The sequence below is a fragment of the Microcebus murinus genome, chromosome 24, assembly GCF_040939455.1.
Source record: "Microcebus murinus isolate Inina chromosome 24, M.murinus_Inina_mat1.0, whole genome shotgun sequence".
NCBI lineage: Eukaryota > Metazoa > Chordata > Mammalia > Primates > Cheirogaleidae > Microcebus > Microcebus murinus.
Window position 1 is genome coordinate 24840413 of NC_134127.1, and position 23422 is coordinate 24863834.

Sequence of the window (23422 nt, forward strand, 5' to 3'; positions counted from 1 at the left end):
GCTGAGGCGGCACAGCCAGGGTCTCTCCCCACCCTGCCCTGGGGGAAGCGCTGCGACCTGGTGAGCCGGGGCTCGGGCAGCCACCGCCAGGCCAGGCTCGCTGTGGCTCTGGCAGTGAGCAGGGCACAGCAGGACTCCCCTAGGTGACGGGGCGCCCGGGGCTTCCAGGACAGAGAAGGGCACAACCAGCCTGGAGAGGGCGCCGGGCCCCTCCTCACTGGGGCGGGGCACTGGGGACACCCCACTCCAGAAACACAGAGGCATGGATGCCACTGGCCAGTGGAGAAGTGGGGTGCAGGCCAGATCCTGACGGGTGAGGCAGGGGTGGCGGGACATGTGGGAGGAGGGGGCAGTGTGCATGTGTGTGTGCACGCGTGCACGTGTGCATGTGTGTGCATGTGTGCGTGTGTGCATGCGCGTGTGTATGGGCGAGCCCAGGACCACTCCCTTCCAGAAGGAGGGCAGCTTTTCAGGGAGAGGAAGGGGGTGAGGCCCAGAGGCCTCTGGGGAGGAGGGGCCGGGAGGAAAGAAGCCCTCTCGAAGCAGCCTGGTGACCTAACAAAGCCGGCCCGGCCACCCCCAGGGTTCCGGAAACTCTGAGTCAGTCCTGCCCGGGTCTCCGGGCAACAGGATGCAGGGCCATGGCACTCTTAACACCCCAGGGAGTGAAAGAAGTCTTCCAATGCCAGGTGAAGAAAGAGAGAGGTGGCTTTTAAAAGGGGGCTGTCTGGGGGTGGGGAGGGGTGTGCTGGAGGTGGCTTAGGGTGGCCCTGTTTGGGGATGCTCTGGTGGCCTCCATGTCCCAGCACACCGCCCCCGAGGTGCATGGGCCGAGCCCCGCATGTGCAGGCTGTTTCCCAGGCCCACAGCGGGGCCTCCGTGGAGGGACAGACGGGCTGAGCCTGCCTGCCGGGAGCCTGGGGTCCCGGGAGCCCCATGGAAGGGCACAGCAGTGTGGCCAGTGGGGGCTTCTGCTGCTTCAAGGAGGGGCTGCGGGGAAGGGCTGCCTGGTCGGGCAGCAGTGGAAGGGGAGTCCCCGGGCCCCTCTGTCACCAAGTCCCCCAACGTCCCCCCAGCCAGAGCCTCCCCTCGCTCTGGGGGAGCAACCCTCTTACGTGCAGTGGGTCTCCACGTCACCCCACACCTTTCCTCATCCCTTCCTTTGAGTGGCACTTACTGCTCCCACATCTGTGGGTGACCTCTAAGAACCTTTCTAGAAGGGCCAGCCACACGCTCAAGTAAAATGGGTTCTAGGTAGGGGAAACAGGTACTCTGAACAGTATTTCCTTCCTGGCCTGCCAGTGGGCCTGAAGTTTCCACCAAGCAAGACTCACACCTGCTGCTGAAGCATCGCCTCACCAAGCCTCTTCTCCATCAGTCATGTACACTTTAGCATGAATTTCGTTATCAGATCAATACCTCTGGGGCAGCTATCAGAGAGTAGTCTTGGAGGGAAGCCAAATTGTGTTTTAAGGAAGAGGGAGGAGGGACCGTGTTTGAGAACTTGAGGCCTGCTTGTGGCTAGTGTGAGGACTCACAGAGGAAGAAGGGCAGTGCTAGCAAGGAGAGAAAGTCTCCAAGAAAGGGCAGGAGAAGCTGCCTCGAAATCAAAGCCTGATTCCTCCTGGGTGCGCCCGCATTCCCGCTTACTCATCAGGGCCGGGCCCCCCACCCCACTGGTGTTTGGCCCAGCAAGGACGGCATTCGACCCCACGACCCTCCCCCCCTGCAGAAGCCACAGGGCCGGGAGCACCTGCGGAGACTCCTGAAATGGGAGGAGTTCGACGAGCTGCGGGACCCGCGCAGGAGCATCCTGCTGGACGTGCTCTACGACAGCGTCGTCTTCGCTGTGGGCAAGGGCTTCCCCTGGGCGGAGGTGGCCCAGGTGGTCAAGTTCACGGAAGAGCTGCTGAGGGAAACCAAAGGTAAGGGGCGTCCGGGAAGGAGAGGGTGAGAGGGGCACACAGGAGCCCTCGGGGAGCCGGGGCCCTTCCCGCCTTTCCCAGCATGGCCGGAGGTGAGGTCCCCACCCAGGCTCCCCGAGCATCCTCCTCCCTGGTCCTCACGGCCTGCCCGGCTGCAACCAACAGGCAGCACCCGAGCTCTTCCCAGCAGCCGGGTGTTCACTGCGGGAAAGAGCAGGGACGGCCGGCGAAGGCGGCCGGCGGGGTCCCCAGCGTGCGCCAGCCCTTCCCATATTGCACCGCAGCAGCCCCTCGGGGGCACGGCCCACCCACCGCAGGGCGTGGGTGCAGGGTGCAGACAGACAGCCGCCCGGCCGCTCGCTCTCACTCAGCTGTCTGTCCGGCTAACCCCGTGCTGGCTGCCACTCCTGCTGGAAGGTGGCTTCTCCAGGGATATTGTCGTTGTCGCTAGTCTGGGCTGAGGATGCCTGAGCTGTTTGCAGGTAGATAGCGAAGCCGGCAGCGACATTGCAGGGGGTCATGTTTGTGCAGCGGTGACTCAGCGCTCTGCCAGCTCTGCTTATCTGCCGGCCTGAGCGGGCCTCGGTGCAGGGGTGGGGGGCAGAGGGGCTTTATTCAAAAGCACAGGCCAGGCCGGGCGCTGTGGCTCACGCCTGTAATCCTAGCTCTTGGGAGGCCGAGGCGGGCGGATTGCTCAAGGTCAGGAGTTCAAAACCAGCCTGAGCAAGAGCGAGACCCATCTCTACTATAAATAGAAAGAAATTAATTGGCCAACTGATATATATATAAAAAATTAGCCGGGCATGGTGGCGCATGCCTGTAGTCCTAGCTACTCGGGAGGCTGAGGCAGAAGGATCACTCGAGCCCATGAGTTTGAGGTTGCTGTGAGCTAGGCTGACGCCACGGCACTCACTCTAGCCTGGGCAACAAAGCGAGACTCTGTCTCAAAAAAAAAAAAAAACAAAAAAACAAAAACAAAACAAAAGCACAGGCCATTCTGTGCTGGCAAAGGGCTCCCCAGGATGTTCTGGTCTCAACTCCAGGCCGGGAGGATGAGTACTTTCCTGGGTGCTGCCTCCAGGGAGCCCCAGGCAGGTCACACCCAGCCGCCTCCTCGGGGCCAAGGGTGAAGTTGGAGGTGCCAGGTGCTGGCGTCTTCCAGCCCGGGGCGTCCTGGTGGGAGGAAATCGCAGGAAGGGGCCGGACCTAGGCCCGGGAGGCTCGGGAGAAGGTTGGGGTGCCAGGAGGGGCTGCATGGGAAGGGTGTGGGCGGCGGGGGACAGAATCCCCTGCCCCAGGCTCCCCTGGGGGTGTGCGGCCCCTGACCCACCTGCAGGACCCCGCCGGCCCACCACGCTCGACCGCTGTGCACTCACCGTCACTGTCATAGTGCCTGGCAGGCACCGGCCCCTCCCAGGTGCTCCAGCTGGACAGCGGGTCTAAAGAGCCCCTTCCTGCTGGCCGGCCCCCAAGTCCTAGGGCGGGAGGCGGAAGCGGGCCTTGGTAACCCACTGGCCCACGGAGGCGCAGGGCAGCCCAGCGAGCGCTTGGGGATGACAGTCATGGCCCTGGCATCTGCAGTGCCACCCACGCCACTCCTGAGTCTCCAGAAAATGTCACCCAGGCAACGTAGGAGGGGCGGCTGCCCGCCCGCCCCCGGCGGCCCCAGGCTAGCCTCTGAGCCCCCTGCAGGCCTGTCGTCCCAGGATGGGTGCAGCTGTGCCTGCGGTCTGCCGAGCGGCCCCAGGGACCCCAGCGTGCACACGGGGGGAGGGGGGGGGCGGCAGTACTCGGTACCCGCGCACAGAGACCAGGTGCTGCCGCCTGCAGCCCAGGAGGGCCTGCGAGGACCCCCTTCCCAGCCGGACCTGGCGCCCACCCCGAGGCGGGACTGGGGGAGGCCTTGCTGACGGATGGCGGACGTTTCCACGAGGCCCAGACCGGCATCCTGGGAGAGCACTTCTTGGGACAGACGGGAAACTGCCATCCCGGAGTGTCTCGCTTTGCCGGGGCTGCAGCCACAAACTGCCACAGGCTGCGTGGCCTCAGCAGCAGACATCTGCTTCTCACGGCTCTGGAGGCTGGGTCCACGACAAGGCGGCACGGGGCTGGCCGCCCCTCGCCGCTGTCCTCGGCTGTGGACGGCCCCTCCTGCCCGCGCCCCACGTGGACGCTCCAGCGCCCTGCCCCTGGAGTCTCTCTGAGTCTCACATGCGGCCCGCCCGCATGACCTCCATCGACCCTGACAACACCATGAAAGACCCCACCTCCAAATACAGCCACGTTCTGAGGTCCTGGGGGTTCGGCCTGTAACAGAGTTGGGGTGTGTGTGCACAATTCGGCCCGTGACACCCAGCGAGGCCACAGCTCAGCAGGTGACAGAGTGTCAGTACGTAGGCCAGAAATCAAGACTGTGCCCCCAGAAAGCTTCCCCTGCCTCCCACAAGGGGCTGCCCACCCTGCAGAGGCCTCCACTGCTACGTCCTGGGCGTCATTCTACAGGTGAAGAAGACGCCGAGGTCTGGAGAGCTTAAGTAACTTGCCCAAGGCTGCACCTGTGCTGGTGTCAGGACTCGAACCCAGGTCCCGGTGATGGCAGTGCACGCATCCCGCCGGGCAATCTTCCACCTCGACCGTGGGGACCTGCCGGGGGTGCCGGGGACGAGAGAGCACCTGGAGGACCAGGTGCACCACCCAGGTGCTGGGCTCCTAACTGGGTCACCTGGGTTACTCGCCGAAGTGCTCTGGTCTGGGGTGGCAGCTGAGCGTGGCAGGGGGTACCCGTTCCCTCCAGACCGGAGCTCGGGCCCCCAGGAGGGACCCCACCCACCGCCAAGTTGTCTTGTTCTCCCCAGCCTCGAGCTTCTAGCCTCAGGGGTGACAAGGAGGGAGCAGGAAGGGGCCCAGTCCCGGGCTCCGAACGGTGCCATGTCCCCAGGACGGTGGGACTGCTTGGTCGTTTCCACCTCGGGGGTGATGACAGTGAGGATGACGAGGGTCCAGACTTGGGGCTTCCCTCCCCGAGCTCGAATCGACTGCAGAGCATGGCCCGGAGGCACCCACAGCACCCGGCTGCGGCTACGGGCACTGTGAGCCGCCCAGAAATCCCGACAGCTGAGAGAAACCCCAGACGGCACCCGGCCCGCGCCCCCACCCAGCGCACGCACGCGAGAATCCTCTCCCCCGTCTGAGGCACGCGGCTGGCCTCTGCGGAACGTCCTCGCTCCTCAAGAGAAGACCCACTCCACCAGGGAGTGGCTCTCGCTTCTGGAATGTTCTTCCCACTGCTGAAATGAAGCCTGTCCCTCTGAGGCTGGCAGCCCCTTTCTGGCCCACCCCCAGCAAGGTCTGGAGGAGCACTGTGCCAGGGCGTGGGACGGAGGGACTCAAACCACCTGCAAGGAGGCCGGGCGCGGTGGCTCACACCTGTAATCCTAGCACTCTGGGAGGCCGAGGCGGGAGGATCGCTCGGGGTCAGGAGTTCGAGACCAGCCTGAGCAAGAGCCAGACCCCGTCTCTACTAAACCCAGAAACAAATTAATTGGACAACTGAAAGTATATATTTATAAAAAATTAGCCAGGCATGGTGGCTCATGCCTGTAGTCCCAGCTACTCGGGAGGCTGAGGCAGGAGGATCTCTTGAGCCCAAGTGTTGGAGGCTGCAGTGAGCTGTGATGATGCCGCTGTACTCCAGCCTGGGCAACAGGCAGTCTCTTTAACAAAAAAAGAAAAGAAAAGAAAAGAAAGAAAAAGAAGAAAGAAGTGACAGCTTCTCTTTGGCATATTCAAATTGCCAGCATCACTGTGCTCACGCTTTGGGGCCCTCGTTCAGTAAAATAAGGGCGGCTTGAACACAAGCACTGTGATACAGTGACAGTCTGATTCGTGTCCCTGGTGGGACCACGCAGCACAGAACAGGACGGCTCAGGACAGCACGAGATGTCATCACGCTGCTCAGAACAGCACGATGTTTTAAAACTCATGAATTACTTATTTCCACTCAATGTTTTCGGACTTCATGTGGCCGAGGGTCACTGACATCAAGGAAAGCGAGACCACAGACCAGGGAGGAGGACCGCGTCTCAAAGAACGAAATAAAAAGACCTAGTGGATGAGAAAACAATACAGTCGTCTCGAAAGATGAGCCTTGGAATGATCATAGGATCCAAGAATTACACCGCTGGGTGCACGCCCAAGGGAATGGAACGTGAGGACTTGCCAATCGTCACACAGGACATTTGTGCACGCCATGTTCACAGCAGGATTATTTATCACAGCCAAAATGTGGAAGCCACCAGAGTGTCCCTCGAGGGACCAACAGGTAAACAAATGGGGTCTGTACATATGATGGCATGGAATGCTATTCAGCCTTAAAAATTATGGCAGTTCAGGCCAGGCACGGTGGCTCATGCCTGTAATCCCAGCACTCTGGAAGGCCGAGGCAGGAGGATTGCTCGAGGTCAGGAGTTTGAGAACAGCCTGAGCAAGAGTGAGACCCCATCTCTACTAAAAAAATAGAAAGAAATTAATTGGCCAACTAAAAATATATAGAAAAAATTATCCGGGCATGGTGGCGCATGCCTGTAGTCCCAGCTACTAGGGAGGTTGAGGCAGGAGGATCGCCTGAGCCCAGGAGTTGAGGTTGCTGTGAGCTAGGCTGACGCCACAGCACTCTAGCCGGAGCAACAGAGTGAGACTCTGTCTCAATAAATAAATAAATAAATAAATAAATAAATAAATAAATAAATAAATAAATAAATAAAAGAAATGATGGTAATTCTGACCTGGGCTACAACACAAATGAGCCTTGACAACACTAAGGGAAGAAAGCCAGCCACAAGAGGACAAATACTGTTTGATTCCGTTTATAGGAAGTAGGTCCCTAGAGGAGTCAAATTCACACAGACAGAAAGTAGGATGGGGGTTGCCAGAGGTGGGGGGAGGGGGAGGGGGAGTTAGTGTTTAGTAGGGACAAAGTTTCAGTTTGGGAAGATGGAAAAGTTCTGGAGAGGGATGGCGGTGGTGGTGGTCACACAGCAATGCGATCGTACTTAATGCCACTGAGCTATATGCATAAAAATGATGAAGACAGTAAATTTTGTGTCATGTATATTTACAATTGAAAGACTAAATTTAAGTTTAAAAAATACTGGTGGACACACTGTAGCACTGTATATTTCATCTATCTTCCATTCACTCCTAACAAGTACTTTCATAGCTGTCCACTCTGGAGCTGACTCACCCTGGAGTCGGGGCATCTGGTGTGAGACCTGATTTTGCTACTAACTAACGACAGAAGAGCCACACAAATTCTCCAAACCTCAGTTCCTTCATCTGCTGCATGGTGGAGCATCCCTATTTCGTAGATTGGTTGGGATAATTACATAAGTTGACAGATAATTTAAATGCTTTCAAACTGCGAAGTATCACACCAGTGTATTATTTCCTGAGAGTTTAGCACCGGGCAGTAGCCACATGGCCAGACGTTCCCGGAACGATCCTAATTTTTCATTATCTTCCCCATTGTTCCCATAAACACACACACACGCTTGTCAGTACAAGAATCTAGATTTGGGTCTATCATCCTGCACACACCTGACCTCATCTGATCTCAGATCAGAGTCGGGTACCTGGACGCTCTCTGGGAATACTAGGTGCTGTAGGCTTATAAAATTAATTAAATGAAATAATGGTTAAAAAAAGAATGTGGATTTGGGTGTGGGAAGTCTGGTCCATCCAGCACTCTCGATCGTAGGGAGACCAGCGGGTACAGCACGATGGACTTGTCCCTTCTCCTCTCTCGCCCGTAACTGGGGACCAGCTGGCTCACAGCCCTCCTGGCCCCCCCATCATGGTGGCTCATAGCCCTCCTGGCCCCCCAGGAGGGGGGCCAGGAGGTAGGCAGATCCACCCCGTCACCACCCCTGAGGGACTGGACAGAGGAAATCAAGGCTGCAGGATTCACCAAGTCAGGGCCACACCCCACCCTGCACAGAGCCAGGTTGATTCCAGAAATCACACAACGCAATGACAGTATACATATATATTTCTGAGACAGATCTCACTCTGTTGCCCAGGCTAGAGTGCTGTGGCGTCAGCCTAGCTCACAGCAACCTCACACTCCTGGGCTCAAGCGATCTTCCTGCCTCAGCCTCCCGAGTAGCTGGGACTACAGGCATGTGCCACCATGCCCGGCTAATTTTTCTCTATGTTTTTAGTTGTCCAATTAATTTTTTCTATTTTTAGTAGAGATGGGGTCTCGCTCTTGCTCAGGCTGGGAATAACATTATTTATTGAGTGCTTACTGTGTACCAGCCCGTGGGAAGCACTGTCTACGCCTGCTCTTGTCTAACCCTGTGGGGTAGATAAGAGGGGCTGACCTCCTGTGCAGTCAACATTCCACCTATAGCTTTCGACTCTGCAAAAACGTAACTACTGATACCTCCTGTGGACCAGAAGCCTGGCCAGTAACACAGACGGTTGCAGCGTGCGGCGTGTTGCATGTATCGTAGACCGTGCTCCTGCGATAGTCAGCTAGAGAGAAGAAAATGGTATTCAGAAAATCCTAAGGAAGAGAAAACATATTTACTATTCATTAAGTGGAAGTGGATCTTCATGAAGGTCTTCATCCTGGTCTTTGCGTTGAGCAGGCAGAAGAGGAGGAGGAGGAGGAGGGGGAGGAGGAGGAGGGGGAGGAGGAGGAGAAGCAGGTCTTGCTGTCGCAGGGGTGGCAGAGGAGCAAGAAAGCCCATGCCTACGTGGACCCACGCAACTCCGACCCGTGTTGTTCGAGGTCAGCTGACATCCCCATCGCAGAACGTCCTTTGGGAAACAGTGACCAACAGGGCTGGACGCCCCGGTCCAGCACCCGCCTCCAAGTGTCGACAAAAAGAGCCTTGAAGCCTCCTGGAGCTGGATGACTAGGGTCTTGCATTCTGGCTCTGCCACATAGCGGCTGTGTGCCCCTGAGCAAATCCCTCAGCCTGAGCCTCAGTTTCCCTCTCGGGTGAAGAGGAGATGTGGTCTATGCCAGCCTCACTGAGCCGGGAGAGCTGGGCGGCAGTGTGGCGCAGGGCGTGTGTGGCACAGTGCAGTGGGAGCCTCGGGCCCAGGGGAGCACACCTGAGCATCACGGTCTCTGGCGCCTGGGCTGACGGAGTTAGTGGCCTTCCCAAGGCCGAAAGGGGGTGGGGCGGCACTGGGCACACAGGAGGGGCCGGGGCCTGTGCTTTCGCCTGCTTCCTGCCGTCCCAGGCAGGCTCGGTGGGCGCCCAGGTGTTGGGAAAGTTTGCGGGCCAGGCTGCAGCCCGACCTGGTTCCTCCCCTGGGAGCCAAGACGGGGACAACCAGACTGGTTTGTCGGGGGCACCTGGGTGCTGCCGCTCAGGCCCACCTGAAGGAGCATCCCTTCTCACCTTTCCGACTCCCTGCCCCTGGCCCGCCCGGCCCTGGGTGTGGGGGCGTGGAAGGCGCCCAGAGCTCCCCGGCCGGCCTGGCCCAGCGCCTCTTTGCCCTGGTTCTGGGGCGCCTGGCGCCGTCATCCACCGGCCTCCCCCGCTCGCTCTTCCCCTCCTTGTTCCTCTCCTCCTCCGCTCTGGTGGCCCGTCCCCTCACAGGTGCTGGCCTCCAGGGGCTTGGGGACCGTCTTCAGGAAGTTCCCAGCAGCCAACGCAAATGAGGGCCACTCCCTGTTATTGAAGAGCGACTTGCAGGCACGGATCTGTCCGCTGGCAGCTGGGGCCTTCTCCCCGAGACTAATCCCCCTGCTCCCTGAGTCACCAGGAACTTCTCAACCCGGGCCCACGGAGCGTGGTCTGGCGCCAAGAAAGTGCGCCGGCTTTGGGGCAGCTTCGCTGAGACGCCGCCGGCCAGGACGGCGACTGGGGGCTGGGAGTTAGAGTGCAGCCGGGGGCTCTTCCTCATCGACCCAGGAAAAGGGCCACACTCGAATTTATCACCACTCAGGCTCGCGCCACAGCCCAGGCGCACAGTAGGGCATCGGCTGGATGACAAGCCGCCTGGCACGCTTACCGGTGTCCGCTGAGAGCATCGCCCCGTTCTCCGCCCAGACCTGGGCTGCGTGCGCGGCTGCCGGGGGCTGAACAGAGAAGCCCGAGGGCTGGCCGGCGACGGAGCAGGCACACCCATCATGGCCTGAGCAGGACTCAGGCCACCCTGCTAGGCCAGGAGGAACAGGGGCCCCTCCGGCATGTTCATCTCCCAGGAGCCCAGAGAAGGCCGATGAGTCGCCCTGTGAGGTCACACAGTCGCCGCCGCACAGGCCCGGAGTCCAGCTTCGCCCATCAGAACCGGCGACCTCACACCCGCCCACCCTCTGGGCACCCTCCACTGGCCGCCCCTGCTGTCCCCAGGGCCACCGCCTCCCCGCCGGGGCAGCCCGCGCTCAGCACCTCTGCGCCTCGGCTCTTGACCGGCAGGAGTTCGATGGTTCTCTCTGTGCATTCTCGACCCAGGGAAGCGAGGGCACGCAACATTCGGGAAGCAATTTCTTGAGGACCGGCCAGGCCTGAAGCCCGTTCTGGAAAGTCCTGGGGCTCCGGGGTGAAGACGGCCCTTCCACGGGGCACACGGGGCCTTCGCGAGTGTCCCTGCCCTGTGCCCAGAACCGGCTTTGTTTCCAGACACTCGGAGCTGGGTGTGGGCCTGGGCACACAGCCATGCTCACCTCCGGCCTTCGTCCCTCTGTCCGCCCGCCTGCGGTGGCCCCAGGCTAGTGTCCCCGAGGGCTGGGGCCACCTGTGGATCCCGTGCTCCCTGCAGGGAAGCTCTCTCCGACTACGGGCAGGCCTCGCCATAGAGATGTCCGCGCACTCGGGCACCCAGCTCTGAGTGTGGACGGCACGGGGCAGGACCCCAGGGCACGTGGAGCCGGTGGTCTTCGCCCCCCGAAGCAGCAGTGGCCAGGGCAGATGGAGCAGGCCCTGCTCTCGGCTGGTCCTGCCCCGCCTCGGCCCTTCCTCCAAGTTGGCCACTTCCCCCTCTGTCAGGACCCGCTTCCTGGAACCCGGCTCCGCTCCCCCCGCCTGCCAGAAACCCCCTGCCCACATATGTGGGGGGCTGCTCTGCTGGCTCAGGTCTGAACGGAGAGGGCCTTGGCGGCAGGCCGTGTCCCCCACGCCTGGTACCTGGGGTGTTCCTTAAACAGCTGCCCCTTCAATGAAGCCCCCCACACCTCCCACCCCTTAAAACACAGCAGTGGTCACCCGTTTGCTCATGTTCCTCAAGAAGCCCCCAGCAGCCAGGCGTTCCCACCTTGCCCTGGTAGGGAGTGGGAAACACGGAGCGCTCACTCCCACGAAGCTTGTGGGCTAGCGGGAGGACCATGACAAGGAGCAGAGCAGAGGAGTGAAATGCGGATGCGAGATGTCATGTGTGCTCTGCAGTGTGGGGTGGGGTGGGAGAACGCCTGAGAGACAGAGGCCCTCGGGGTGCCACCCGTGCAGAGCGGGCGTCCTGGGGCATCCCTGGCCAGGGGGCCCCTGCCCCACAGACCTCCAGCCTACTCACCACCTGCCCCCACCCGCCTTCCAGTCCCTGGCATGGCACCTGTACTTCCACCACAGGGCCTTTGCACAAGCCGCCCCACCTGCCCCGCTCTGCTCCACCTCTTTGCCCAGTGCACTCCTCGGACACAGGTCGTCTTGGCTCCTCCAGTGTCTCCCCAGGGAACCCCTCCGGGACCCCCTGGTGCTTCCTCCCAGCGTGCGCCCCCGGCCCCACATAGCCAAAGTCGCACTGGCTGTGTTTGCCCTAAGCCTTCCAGGCGCAGGCTCATAACTCAGCCTTGACCCTCCACAAACCACCTCCCTGACCTAGTCAAATCCTGGTCACACACCAGAGAGCCCTGGCTCTGGCTGCGATAGCGAGCAACTGAAGGAGCTATGAGCAGGAGGGCGTGGGGGAGGACAGGAGAGCAGGGAGGAAGGCGGGAGAAGGTGGGGCCCCCTCTGAGCTGTGCCCAACTGCTGCCCTCAGAGCTGATCCTTTGCACGGGATAAACAAAATTCTCCCAACTCTGTGACACACGCCACAAGCCTAGACATCCCTCCAATCACCTCCTGCTCCACTCCTAGCAGAATCCCTTTTTAAATCCTCATCTCCTCCCTAAAGGGTGGGGACAATATAAGGCACAGCTAAAGGAAGTCTCTAAAGCAGGAGTTTAAAAGATGAACCGCAGGTAAGGAGTGGGATGCTTATATAAGAAAATACTCATATTCAGGAAAAAATGGGATTAATGTAAGTTATGGCATAAAATTAGCTCTGAGCTTCCTGGAAGCCAAGGTAAAAAGGGAAATATGGTACACTCCATAGCTCTCAAGAGCTAATGAATGGTCATGCAGAGTCACAGAATCATGGGGTTTGGGGTCAGAATGTCTAGTTCAGAGCCTTTATGGACTGGCATCTGTGCAGCTGTGTCCCATCACTCTGCACCCCTTGTGCCTGCAGGCTGCTCCATTACTGAGGCTGTGACCATCCTGGGGAACAAGCTCGGGGACTACCAGAGGCAGTTCAACGCCACCCACCTGCTGGCGCTCTGCGACTACTGCCACAACACCTTCATCCGCCACTACAAACTCTACCAGTACGTGCTGGGCCAGGACCGGGACGTCGACCTGACGGTCACCCACCTGGAGGTGTGTGCGCCGCCCCAGCCCCTCCCGCTGGCCGAGGGCGTGGACAGGGACGTCTGGAGGCACGAGCAGCAGGTGGCCGCGCTGGGCAGGGCGGAGGAGCAGAAGCGCACCGACAGGCTGGTGCTGCAGGAGACGCTGCGCCTGGAGCAGGAGCACCTGCTGCAGAAGGCCTTCCAGGACACGCCCGCCCCGCCCCGCCAGGCCCTGGGGAGGCAGGTGAGGCCCTGCGCACCTGCCGCACGTCGGGCAGCACCTGGGCCTCCCGGGACAACGTGGCCCAGGCCGCGGTCGCGGCAGACGGGACCTCGTCGTCTGCACACGGGGGAGGGGCGCGGGAGGGTGGGCTTTGCGTGCACGTTGTCACGCGGCATCCCTGCAAGGTGGGAATCCGTGTCCTGTCTTAGTGATGGGACAACTGAGGCTCAGAGAACTCATGCAATCCGGCCAAGGTCGCCAAGGGAGAGCTAGCATTGGACGGAGGCCGGGCTGGCCCTGAAGTCCAAGCCCTTTCCATTGCATCATCGTCGGGTGAGATTTCACCCAAAGGAGGCAGGGACAGACGCCAGGCTCTGGACTGCCGCAGAGTCTCCCCATGTCCTTGCCCTGCTAGCAGAGCCGGCGCCCTCCAAGGCCCGAGGGGAGGGGTGGAGGAGGCAGGGACACGAGGACTGGTGAAGGAGGACGACAAGGCAGGGGAGGCGAGCGTGGAGCTGGTGGCCTCCCAGTCTGGGGTGTGGCTCTAAGAAATTGGGCTGCCCTCCTGAGGGTCCTAAAGGCCCTGGGGCCCCAGCCGGCAGCACCTCCCAGAGCCAGCCTTCAGTAATGGCGATGGGCCGCTGGCGGGGCAGCGGGCCGCTCGAGTGCCCGCGTGAGTCCAGACTACTTTCTTCGCTATGCTCAGGCACTGAAGTCATCCTTGTTGCATCATCTTTGAACACAGAGACGCGTATGTGCGTGTATGTGCGTGTGTCCGTGTGCATGTGGGGGTGGGGAGTCACAGCGCCTGTGTGCTCCGAAAGGGTTTTGGTTTCCGAATCATCAGCCACACAGCAAATGATCCTCAGAAGTGAGTGCTGCCTTGAAGCTGTGTGTGTGCACACACGCATGCACACGCACATGCACACGCACACACAGTGTGGCCACAGGCAGAGGACCACAGCCGTGGCCAGCCCACAGCAGGGCAGGAGGAAGGTGGGAGGCTCCCCTCCACCGCCAGACCCCCTGCCGAGACCCCGTTGGCTGAACTTGACCAGAAGCCCGAGGTCAAGGCAGCCAGTGGACACGGCCCTTTCCAGTCGGCCCCCCAGGGCCTGGGAGGGCAGGCGGGTGGAGAGCGCACCCCGAGCCAGGGCCCAGGGGAGAACTAGGGCGGCTGTGCGGGCAGACGTCCCCGAGCCCTGGTCGCCAGCCCCGTTCCGCCCCTGCAGGACCTGGAGCACGTCATCCGGGAGGCCATCCGCATCCAGATCGACTGCCTGAAGGAGCTGCTGCATCAGGAGATCCAGACCACCTTCGACATCCTGGACCTGAAGCTGCAGAGGAAGACGCTGCACCTCAGCGCGCCCAGCCCCTTCCCGCCCTCGCCCGCCGGCCCGCCCGGCCAGGACGAGCCTCTCAAGCCCCACAACCCAAACAAAGGAAAGAAAGTGAAGGCAAAGAAATAGACGGACGACCACACGGCGTCACCTGTAGACCAGCGGGGACAGGCCCCGGCGATTGTGAGCAGTGTGATGTGCTGAGCCCAGTGCTCAGTAGGTAAAGACTTCTAGCGATTGAAATAAACAGACCAGTACCCCCCTCCTGTCTCTGTCTTGGAAACCACCTTCTGCCACCTGAACATCCCATCCAAATGGATCTCCCCTGAGTGAGGGGCAACGGCCCTGCCCCTCCGGGAGCAGAGCTCTGCTCTCGGGGAGTGGGACTTCACTTGCCAACGAGCCTGGGCTCCGCTGAAGACAGAACCACTGGCAGTGCAAGCAGGTAAGGGTGAGGGCGCCCTAGACACCTGCGAGGCCGTGCAGATAACGCAGAGGTTCTGTTGCGGGAACTCGTCCTGGGATCCCTCCTGGCGTCTTACACAGGCTCGACCGCGTGCATCCTGCCAGTCTCCCTGCTGGAGGACCCAGAGCCTTGTGCCCTCCAGAAATCTCTCCTTCCACCAGAATCTACACTGTCAAGAACAAGCACTCTTCGACAGGTGGGAAATCAGGCTTTGAGCCCAGCTCTGCTGTTGATCTGCTGTGTGACTTTGCCCACGTCCCGTCTGCCTCTGGGCACCAGTTCTCTCTCCTGTCGAGTGGGGGCCGTGGGGTGGTGTCCAAGGCCCCTCTCTCACCATAACCTCCTAGGAGGGAGACGAGGCTATTCTCTTGTGCCAAGGGTTTCAAGGTTCAAGGAGGCCTGGAGGCTTGGCCTCTGAAAGGCAAGATTGGAGAGCAGGAGAGACCCTTCCAAACCCATGAGCAAACAGAGAGGCCTTTGTAAGAACTGGATTTCAGGCCACAGGGCCCTGACCTCCCTTGGGAAGCCGTCCTCCTTGCTCAGCTCCTACCCAAAGCTGTAGGAGGCTGGCTATAGCACTTTTAGATGTATATTTGATTACGCATGGGGCTGAGTTGCATTATGAAGGGGGGGGAGGGGAGTAGATCTTAGCACCTTGGTAAAAGCAACCAGACAAATTTAAGAAGCAGAAAGGTACTTAGAATGGGTTGTCAGACACACGTAAGTCACAATGGCACCCGGAGGAGTGGAAGGTAGAGATGGGAACGGAAGAGGGATGCAGGAGGTGAGGAGGAACTAGAAATAGCAGGGGCGGACTCCATCCGGGAAGACACGGTGCTGCAGGGACAGCCGGCATCCGTTCACTTTGCAGATATGAATGGACCATCAGTGGTACAGGCCCCGTTAGGCTCTGAGGACCCAGCAGTAGACAAGCAGACATGAGGGCAGCACACGCTCACGCTGGGCACGACAAGCACGCAAACAACGTTCGCCCGGGAGGGGCGCGCGACCGCAGACCACAGCAGGTGCATGACCCAGCAACTCTGGGGTGCCGGAAACTTCACTGTCAGAGCTATGTCACCAACAGGCATATATGTAAGTGCCCATCCTGCGCCAGACACCGGGATAGGTCTCGTAGGTGAAGTCACAAAGACACAAAAGGAGGGCACAGTCTGGTGGTCCTGGTGGGACCCAAGATGACCTCGGTGAACACGGTCCCCAAGCGGACCAATCAGAGTGCTCCACTGCCCTGGGCCACAGTGATTGGAGCAGGCACAGCCAGATGACCCAAACTGGACCAATCAAAGCACCCCTCCTCACCCACCCACCCCACCTGCAGCCACGCTGAGTGACTCAGGGGTTTTTCTGCCTGAGGCTCACAGGGTTTGCTCTTGCTTGTGAGGCTGCGGGATTCCAGGAGGCCCGAGAGAAGCAGGCGAGAGTGAGAGGAGAGACGGAGAGATCGGCTCCTTCATGCAGTCACCCTGGGGCAGCTCCGCCCCGCCGCTTGCTGATGTGAGCCTCCGTGCACACGCCCATTGCTTGCCTGAGGTCAGCGAGACAGGCAGGGCAGGGATGCTTCGGCCATGCCAGATGAGGAAACTGAGGCTCAGCCAGGTGGAATGATTGATTGCTCAAGCTCACTTGGCTAATAGGAGGTGAGGCCAGGACAGAAGCAGCAATGCTCCCGCCTCCCAGATTCGAGCTCCGGTCCCACCCTCTGCCTCAAACGTGCCCCTGTAGCCCAGGTTGCTCACCCTGCCCACAGGTGTGGCCGACCCGGGCATAAGCCACCCTCTTGTTCTGGACTCCAAGAGAGACCACGGCGCCTACTCTTAGGTGGCAAACGTCGGGCCCAGGGGCAGGCCCTCTCCCCTGGGGACTTGCACACACAAAGCCAGGGGAGTGAGTAGAGCAAAACAAAACAGAATCAACCCGTCGTCATAGCGCTCCTTCAGAAAACGTCACCTCCTTCTCACTGAGTAGGGCGTCGATCTTAAAACGCAGAGTCCACACTTAACATCCGCCTTCAACATTTCATCGCAAGAGCACCTCACAGTGTTACTTGCGCAATGTCCCGCAAAGAACCCAAAGCACTTTCTGGCACTCTCTGTAAAGTTCTTTTCTGCCTGCTCGAAAGGTTGCAGGCACAGAGGCCATTCCCAGGGCCCGCATTTTTTAACTGAGGAGCAAGGCAGCCCTGTGTCCTTTCTAAGGCCCCTTCCTCTCCAACATTCTAAGAACCCGGCTCCCAGCCAAGGTTCCAAGGCACCTGGACCAGAGTGGGAACTGGGACATAGGTTTTCTAAACCTGATCCAGGCCTCTGATGCAATGAGACCATGTCGTCCAGGCCCCATCATCCCAAGAATGTTTCTCAAGAGGTCAGCCTTCCTGTGGGTTTCAGATTTCCCATAGAATCTGGGAATGCCACCTACATTGACCCTCAAAGCAGAGGAAGTGGCACAGTTTGAAATTTCCCAGAGCTTCCCCTGCAAACCAGCTTTAGTGCTTTGTCCTGAGGACTCCAAATGCCTCTAATGTTTCTGTGAAATGGGTTTAGGCCAGACAGGAAGACAGAGGTTTTGGAACTTTTCTAGAAAAAGGGTAGAGCTATGGGTAAAAGTTGGGCAGCGCTGCCCAAGACTTTTTGCAAGAAGCACTCACTCGGGCCGGCAGCTGCCGTCTCAAGGACAGTACCGGCTGGACACCTTAGGCGTCTTGAAGGGACTCGTTTTCAGACTCTGAGTGAGGGGCTCGCCTGTGGGGCCGCTCAAGCCCAGAGGGAGCCTCCGTCTGCAGACACAGCCCGTGACAGCCGCGGCGTCACGGAATAGCCGCTGCCCGTGTGCCGAGAAGCGGCGTGAGGCTGCGAGCCCCCAGAGGTTCATGTCATCAGACACCTCTCGTGGGACACCGCCGTGTCTCTCAGCTTCACCCCTGGTTGCAGCCAAGGCGACAGAAAACTGTTCCACGTAGTTTCTGCCCCACTTCCCACAGAGGCCACTTCATGCCAAGTGCATGCCAAATGTCTGCTGCTTCCTGTCCTGATTTGGAGTTTGGGCGGGGTCCGTGTGCACAGTTCATCTCTGCCCCACATGGCAATAGCCGGAAGAGCTATAACGGAGCTGAAGGATCCACCTCCTTTGGACGGCTGGCCTCCGTGGCTGGCCTCCGTGGCTGGCAAGCCACTGTTGTTCCTGAGACTGTTGACTTGATGCTCCTCCACATGGGCCTCTCCACATGGTGGCTGGGGCTTCCCACAGCATGGTGACAGGGCTCCCAGAAGGAAAACACGGAAGCTGGCAGGTCTCTTAAAAGCGTAGGTAGGAACAGGCAGAGCATCCCTTCCAAGGCATCCTGTTCATTAAGGCAGCGTCAGGCCCGGCCGGGACTCGAGGGTGTGGGAAACTGACAGACCTCTCGGCGCGGGCAGTGACGGAGCGTCCGGGCCACTTCAGCGTGCCGCGCTAGCACGGAACACTCGTAGACGCACAGTCGAACAAGCAGTTAAGCGCTCAAATCGATTTGTTAATGCTGCAGCCATTGCTCAGCAGTGACCTTCCCCCACCCACACAGCCTCTACCTGAATTTTTAGAATGAAATATTAGCTTGATAATTTATGTGAGACTGGAAGGTTTTTTGACCTCGGAATCATAAAATATTAGAGCTGAAGGGACGGTAGAGGTGACCCACTTCAGCCGCGTCATAGCACCGCTGAGGCAAAGGAACGGGGAAAGGAAGGGATTTGTGCAAAGTCACCGTCCCAGCCGTGGGCGGGGCGGCCCTCACTGATGGCCCAGATGCCCGGCTCAGGTCCCTGCAGCACAGCTGAGGCTGGTGGCCGGCTGTGAGGCTGGTGGTCTTTCCCATAGGAAACCCCACCTGCAGGGTCCCCTGTGAATCTGTACCCCCAGAAACCCACACTTCCAACTGATGTAAGTAATTATTGAAAACTGGGATGTGCAAGGCCCAGAGGAGGATCAAAAATAATGCAATACGGCGACCTCTAACTTCATGCCGAGTGCCTGTCACGCCCAGGCTCTGTTGCAGCATCTTTATCTCATGCATCAGGAAACTGGGGTTCAGAGGGGTTCCATCATTTCCCTGTTCTTCCCTAGCCAACAAGTAACCTGCTGGGATTCAGACCCAGGCCCGCCTGACCTAACTGTCCACTCCTTTCCCTAAATCAGCTGCCACACCGAGGCGGCGTCCTCCTGCTCTGGGAGATCCGGTCTAGACGGGAGGCCAAACTCCTCACACTCGACCCGTAAGGAGACAGTCTCAGACACGCAAGGAAGCAGGACCCGTCACAGAAGAGGCAGGACCGGGGCACAGGAGGGACCCAGGACCACGGGAGGGTGCGGGAGGGTGCAGGAGGGTGGGCTCGGGAACAGGTGGCCTTGGGGAGGGGCTGGGCGGGGCGGAGAGCTGAGCTGAGGCTGGGTCTGGAGGAGTGTGGCAATGGGTGGCAGAGTGGGGCAGTGGTCAGAGACAAGGCTGCCTGGGGGCTGCAGGACTTCTGTGTAGGAGGTTTCCGGGGCTCCTGGGCTCCAAGTTCCAAACTTGGGTCTTGGGCCCTGTCTTGCAGCCACGCTTGCTTAGGAAGCCGGCAGTTAGCTGGGTTCCAATGGCATCTTTGCTGAGGCGCCCTGTGCCCCCTACGGAGCCCGCCTGCGTGCCGAAAGGGTTAGGAGGGGACCGTGGCTGCAGGCCCTGAGCGCAAGGCTGAGCCTCTGAGCCATGGCTCCAGGACGGGCAGAGACGGTTGAGCCGGGAGGGGAAGCCCCCTCTGTGCTTTGAGTCCTTGGGTGGGAATCCAACTCGCCTCTCCACCCAGTGAGGGGCTCTCGGCTCTCTCGGGGGTCCCGTCCTTCCAGCGGAGGAAACTGAGGCTGAGGAAACGAGGCGGCTCACGTTGGGTCTCCGCCGAAAGGTGGAGGAGCCGCAGGCCAGGCCCAGGCTGCTGCCCCCTGCCAGGCTGCGCCCTTGGAGGCGCGGGAGACAGGAAGACCATGTCCTGCGTACTCACAGTCTGGCTGGACAGAGGAGACACACAGGGAAAATACCCCCCAAAGCCCCCGTGCAGGTTCTAGCAAAGGGAGGCATCTCCAGGCCCCGGCGCCCCAGGGCCTTTGCCCCACCTTCCCCGGAAGAGAGGTTTCCGCCCTGAGCAAGACGGGGCACGTCAGAGCCAGGCCTGGCAGCCGGGCCCAGAGCCGATTCCCAGCACTCGGGGCAGCCAGGGCCAAGCTGCTGACTCACCCTGTAACCCTCAACAAGTCACTTCCCTCCCGGCACCCAGCTCGGAATGAAAGTGGGTGCCCCTGTGTCCCCCGCCACCCGGATTCGGGCCTGGGCGCCCAGAGAGACCTTTCCAAGCAGGGCTGAGGGGCGGGTGCAGAGGGAGTCGGATGATTGGGGGACGGGGGGAGCAGGAAACATGTGATTTGAAAACTAATATTCAAGGGAGTAACAGAATTCAGTTTAGAAAGTGGGAACAAGGCCCACGTATTCCCATAACCTACAGCACCGACAAGAAAGGTCCACAAGCTCTTGGCTGCTGGAAACCACAGGAAGGGGTCCGGGCTGGGTGCAGGAGAGGGGCCCCCGCTTGAGGCTGGGAAACCCCGAAAGGATCAAGGCTGCATGCTCAGCCCTGGTAGGACGGGCCGGTGAAGTCTGTCTGGTATGGGGTGTGCGTCCTCATTTCCTGAGACTCGGACTTCTTCCGCAAACTGGAGGGCGTGTCGGGGGGGTCTGGACACACGGGAGCAGGAGGGTGACCCACGGAAGGGCCCGCGCGGGGCACGCATTCACTTGAAAAAGCGGCCACACTGCACGTTCTCTTTTTTAAAGGGAACTTTCCAAAACAATGCAATCCCGACATTCTAAAAGAAACGTGAGATGTTCATGTGAGCACACCCATGGTCTAGAAAGAACAATTCTAGAAGGAATACAATAAGCTATTCATGGGAGTCCTTGCACGGTGAGATCCTAGGGGACCCTCCTCTTTCTCTTCGTTGTTGTGTCTCTGTCATCCCAAGTCTCCTACATGTACTTATCAACATGTTTATTGTGTGTTTCCCCAAAAATAAGACAGGGTCTTATATTTATTTTTCCTCAAGAAGACGCCCTAGGGCTTATTTTCAGGGATATGTTATTTTCCCCTCAAAGCCTCAGCTTGCAGCACGCACAGGGTGGCCGGGACCTGACGGGGAGCCGACCTTGTGGGTGGGGCTGCCCGCACCTTTCCGGTCACCTCTGGGATGGTAGCTGTCACGATGGGGCAGATGAGAAGGGCTGCTGGTCTTCTTGACCACCCCGCGACGACACGCATGGGTTGTGCAGACGCGCTGCGTAGCCACGCCCATCACTAGGGCTTATTTTCGGGGTAGGGCTTCTATTGCGAAAATGCTTAGACATCCTAGGGCTTATTTTATGGGTAGGGCTTATTTTCAGGGAAACATGGTAGTAAAGTAAACCGTGAGAGGTTTTGTGATTGGACCTGGGACAAGTGACTCGCCAGACGGCTGAATTTACTTCCCGAGGGGACTTAGCACCCTCGTGACTGTAGCACCAGCAGCCCACGCTTCACGGGGATCGACCCCAACGCTGCCGTCAGTGTCAGCCCCCAGGCTCAGTCCCGGGGCGTTGACAAAAGGACCCAACTTTGCCATGTGTATGTCCACATGTGGCACAAACCTTCTTCCTAGTCACGTCCCGGTGAGGACAGCATCACAAGCAGCTTCGTTCCTGACGAGTGGCCAGGGGTGGGGTAGGGACACAGCCCGGGAAGTACAGACACCCGGGAGAACCGGCGTGGCATTGACGCTTTCCAGGGACCACGAAGAGGCAACGGTGTTGGGAATTCACAGCCCATCGTAGCGCCTCTCCCGGCCGTTCCCGCTGCCTCTGCCTCTTCCCGCGATCCAGAATGTCTCGCAGTGGAGCAGGGCCCGCGCACAGGCGGAGAAAGCACGGCCCGGCCTGGAGAAAGGACGCAGCGGGCCTGAGGTCAAACCCGGAGGGGAGGGCAGACCAGCAGTGTCAGAGCCCCAAGTTCGAGTGTCCCGCAAGCATCGATTGGACGCCTGCTGTGTGCCTGGCATGGAGCGGCCCCGTGGTAAATGAGATGCCTTTCCCAGATGAACACATTCCCAGGCCACAGGGAGGAGAGACACGGAGAGCTTGCATCATCTGCGCAGGAGGATTGTGAAAATGGGCAGAAAATGAGCCGCACAAGACGGGGAGGAGGCAGGCTCGAGTGGGTGCAGGACGCGTGGAAAAGGCGCTCTGAGAGGAACGTGGTGCCGGGTCCTGAGACTCGAGCAGGAATCCACCGAGTGAAGGTGCAGGATGTTCCTGCCAGAGGGAGCAGCCTGTGCAAAGGCACTGGGGTAGGAGGAAACGTGTCCTATTTGGAAATTTGCTGTGCCTAGAAGAACCCAGGGTGTGCCTCGAGGACTGACAGGTGATGAGAGGATGGCCAGGTGAGTTGGGACTGGTCATCAAGGGCCCTGAATGTCCCTCTGGGACATCTGAGCCTCACTGTGTTGGCAGCACCAGGGAAGGCAAACGTTTTCAAACCAAAAGGTGACTTTGTCCGACCTTATGGAGCCATCCCCTCTCCAGCTTGGTGGAAGGGGAAAGGCTCGGGTGGCAGGCAGTGAGTGATTGGCGTGGGCCTGGGGTGCACAGTCCCTGGGGCGTGGGGGCCCTGCCTCCCTTGGGAAGCAGCTCCGGGCCCTGCCTGGCAGGGAGAGCGTGCCGGGTGCCGGGGTTACGTGAGGATCTGCAAGGCTGAGCTCACACGACACAGCCTCTTGCTACATCCCGTCAGCCCAGCACCCCACGCGGGGAGGCGTGGGCATCAGGTGATGTGGGCCAGGCGGGCAGCGTTCCCAGGAGGCGGGGCCTGGGCTGGTCATGCCAGGCCAGGTGTGTGGAGGCCTCATGCCATGGCCTGGTGACAGAAGGCTGGGCAGCAGCCCAGGGCAGCCGGGGCAGGAGGGGTGAGGCGCTGGGAGACGCTTGGGGCCGGGGTGCAGCAACAGCAGCTCACTGCTGTGGCTCTGCGCAGTGGGACCCCGCCCAGGGACAGCCCCCAAGCGGAGGCCAAGGGCAGAGAGGAGGGGAGCTCTGCTTCTCTTTTCCTTGCTCTCCTCCCATCAGCTTGGAGAACCAGGGTACGCCAGCCCTGGGAAGCTGTGGAGTCCCACCTTCTTGGTTACTGAGGCCCAGAGAGGGAAGAGACTTGCCCAAGGTCACACAGCAGGCCAGCCTCCCAGAGCGCTAGATGAAAAGGACTAGACCCCAGTCTTCTGCCACGTCTGTGTGCTCCAGCAGCGAGTGGAGGCTCAGCCCGGGAGCAGCTGAGGCGGCCGGGCGGGAGTCGGGAGGGGAGTGAGGAGAGGCAGGCCTTGTCTCCCCCACCAGCCGTGAAGACCCCCAGGAGTGGCACAAGTTTGCGCCCTGCTCCACAGCTGGCGTCCCCACCCATCCAGCAATGTGACCTGCGTCGGCCCTCGACCTGGCCTCAGCACCAGCTTGAGCACCTGTGCAAGGACACAGCTGCGGAGTGCCTCGATGGGCACGTGACACGCGGAGTGTGACCACGCACCTCTCGTGCACTCAGGGCAGAGCCACCCCCTCCCGCTGCGGGTGTGCACACGAGGCTCTGGCTCTCTGTGGACACCTGTGCAGACATTGTCTCCTTGGCAGGTGCAAGCTCACCTGTTCCGGACAGTGAGCACCCCTTGGTGAACCTTTTATTACTGAGAGCCAGCTCCCTGGGAGGGGTGCGCAGGTGACTTTATTATCAGCATCGAGAAGCAGGTCTG

At 59.9% G+C, this 23422-nt stretch overlaps 1 protein-coding gene across 1 annotated transcript; it reads left to right on the plus strand.

Moving 5' to 3' along the window:
- The first annotated feature begins 604 nt into the window (after positions 1 to 604).
- C24H8orf74 (chromosome 24 C8orf74 homolog) lies at positions 605 to 14377 on the plus strand. Its single transcript, XM_012775469.2, has 4 exons — positions 605 to 689; positions 1733 to 1925; positions 12393 to 12796; positions 14008 to 14377. Exons 1-4 carry the CDS (start codon positions 642 to 644, stop codon positions 14242 to 14244), a joined length of 882 nt encoding a protein of 293 aa, XP_012630923.1. The 5' UTR covers positions 605 to 641; the 3' UTR covers positions 14245 to 14377.
- The last annotated feature ends 9045 nt before the right edge of the window (positions 14378 to 23422 follow it).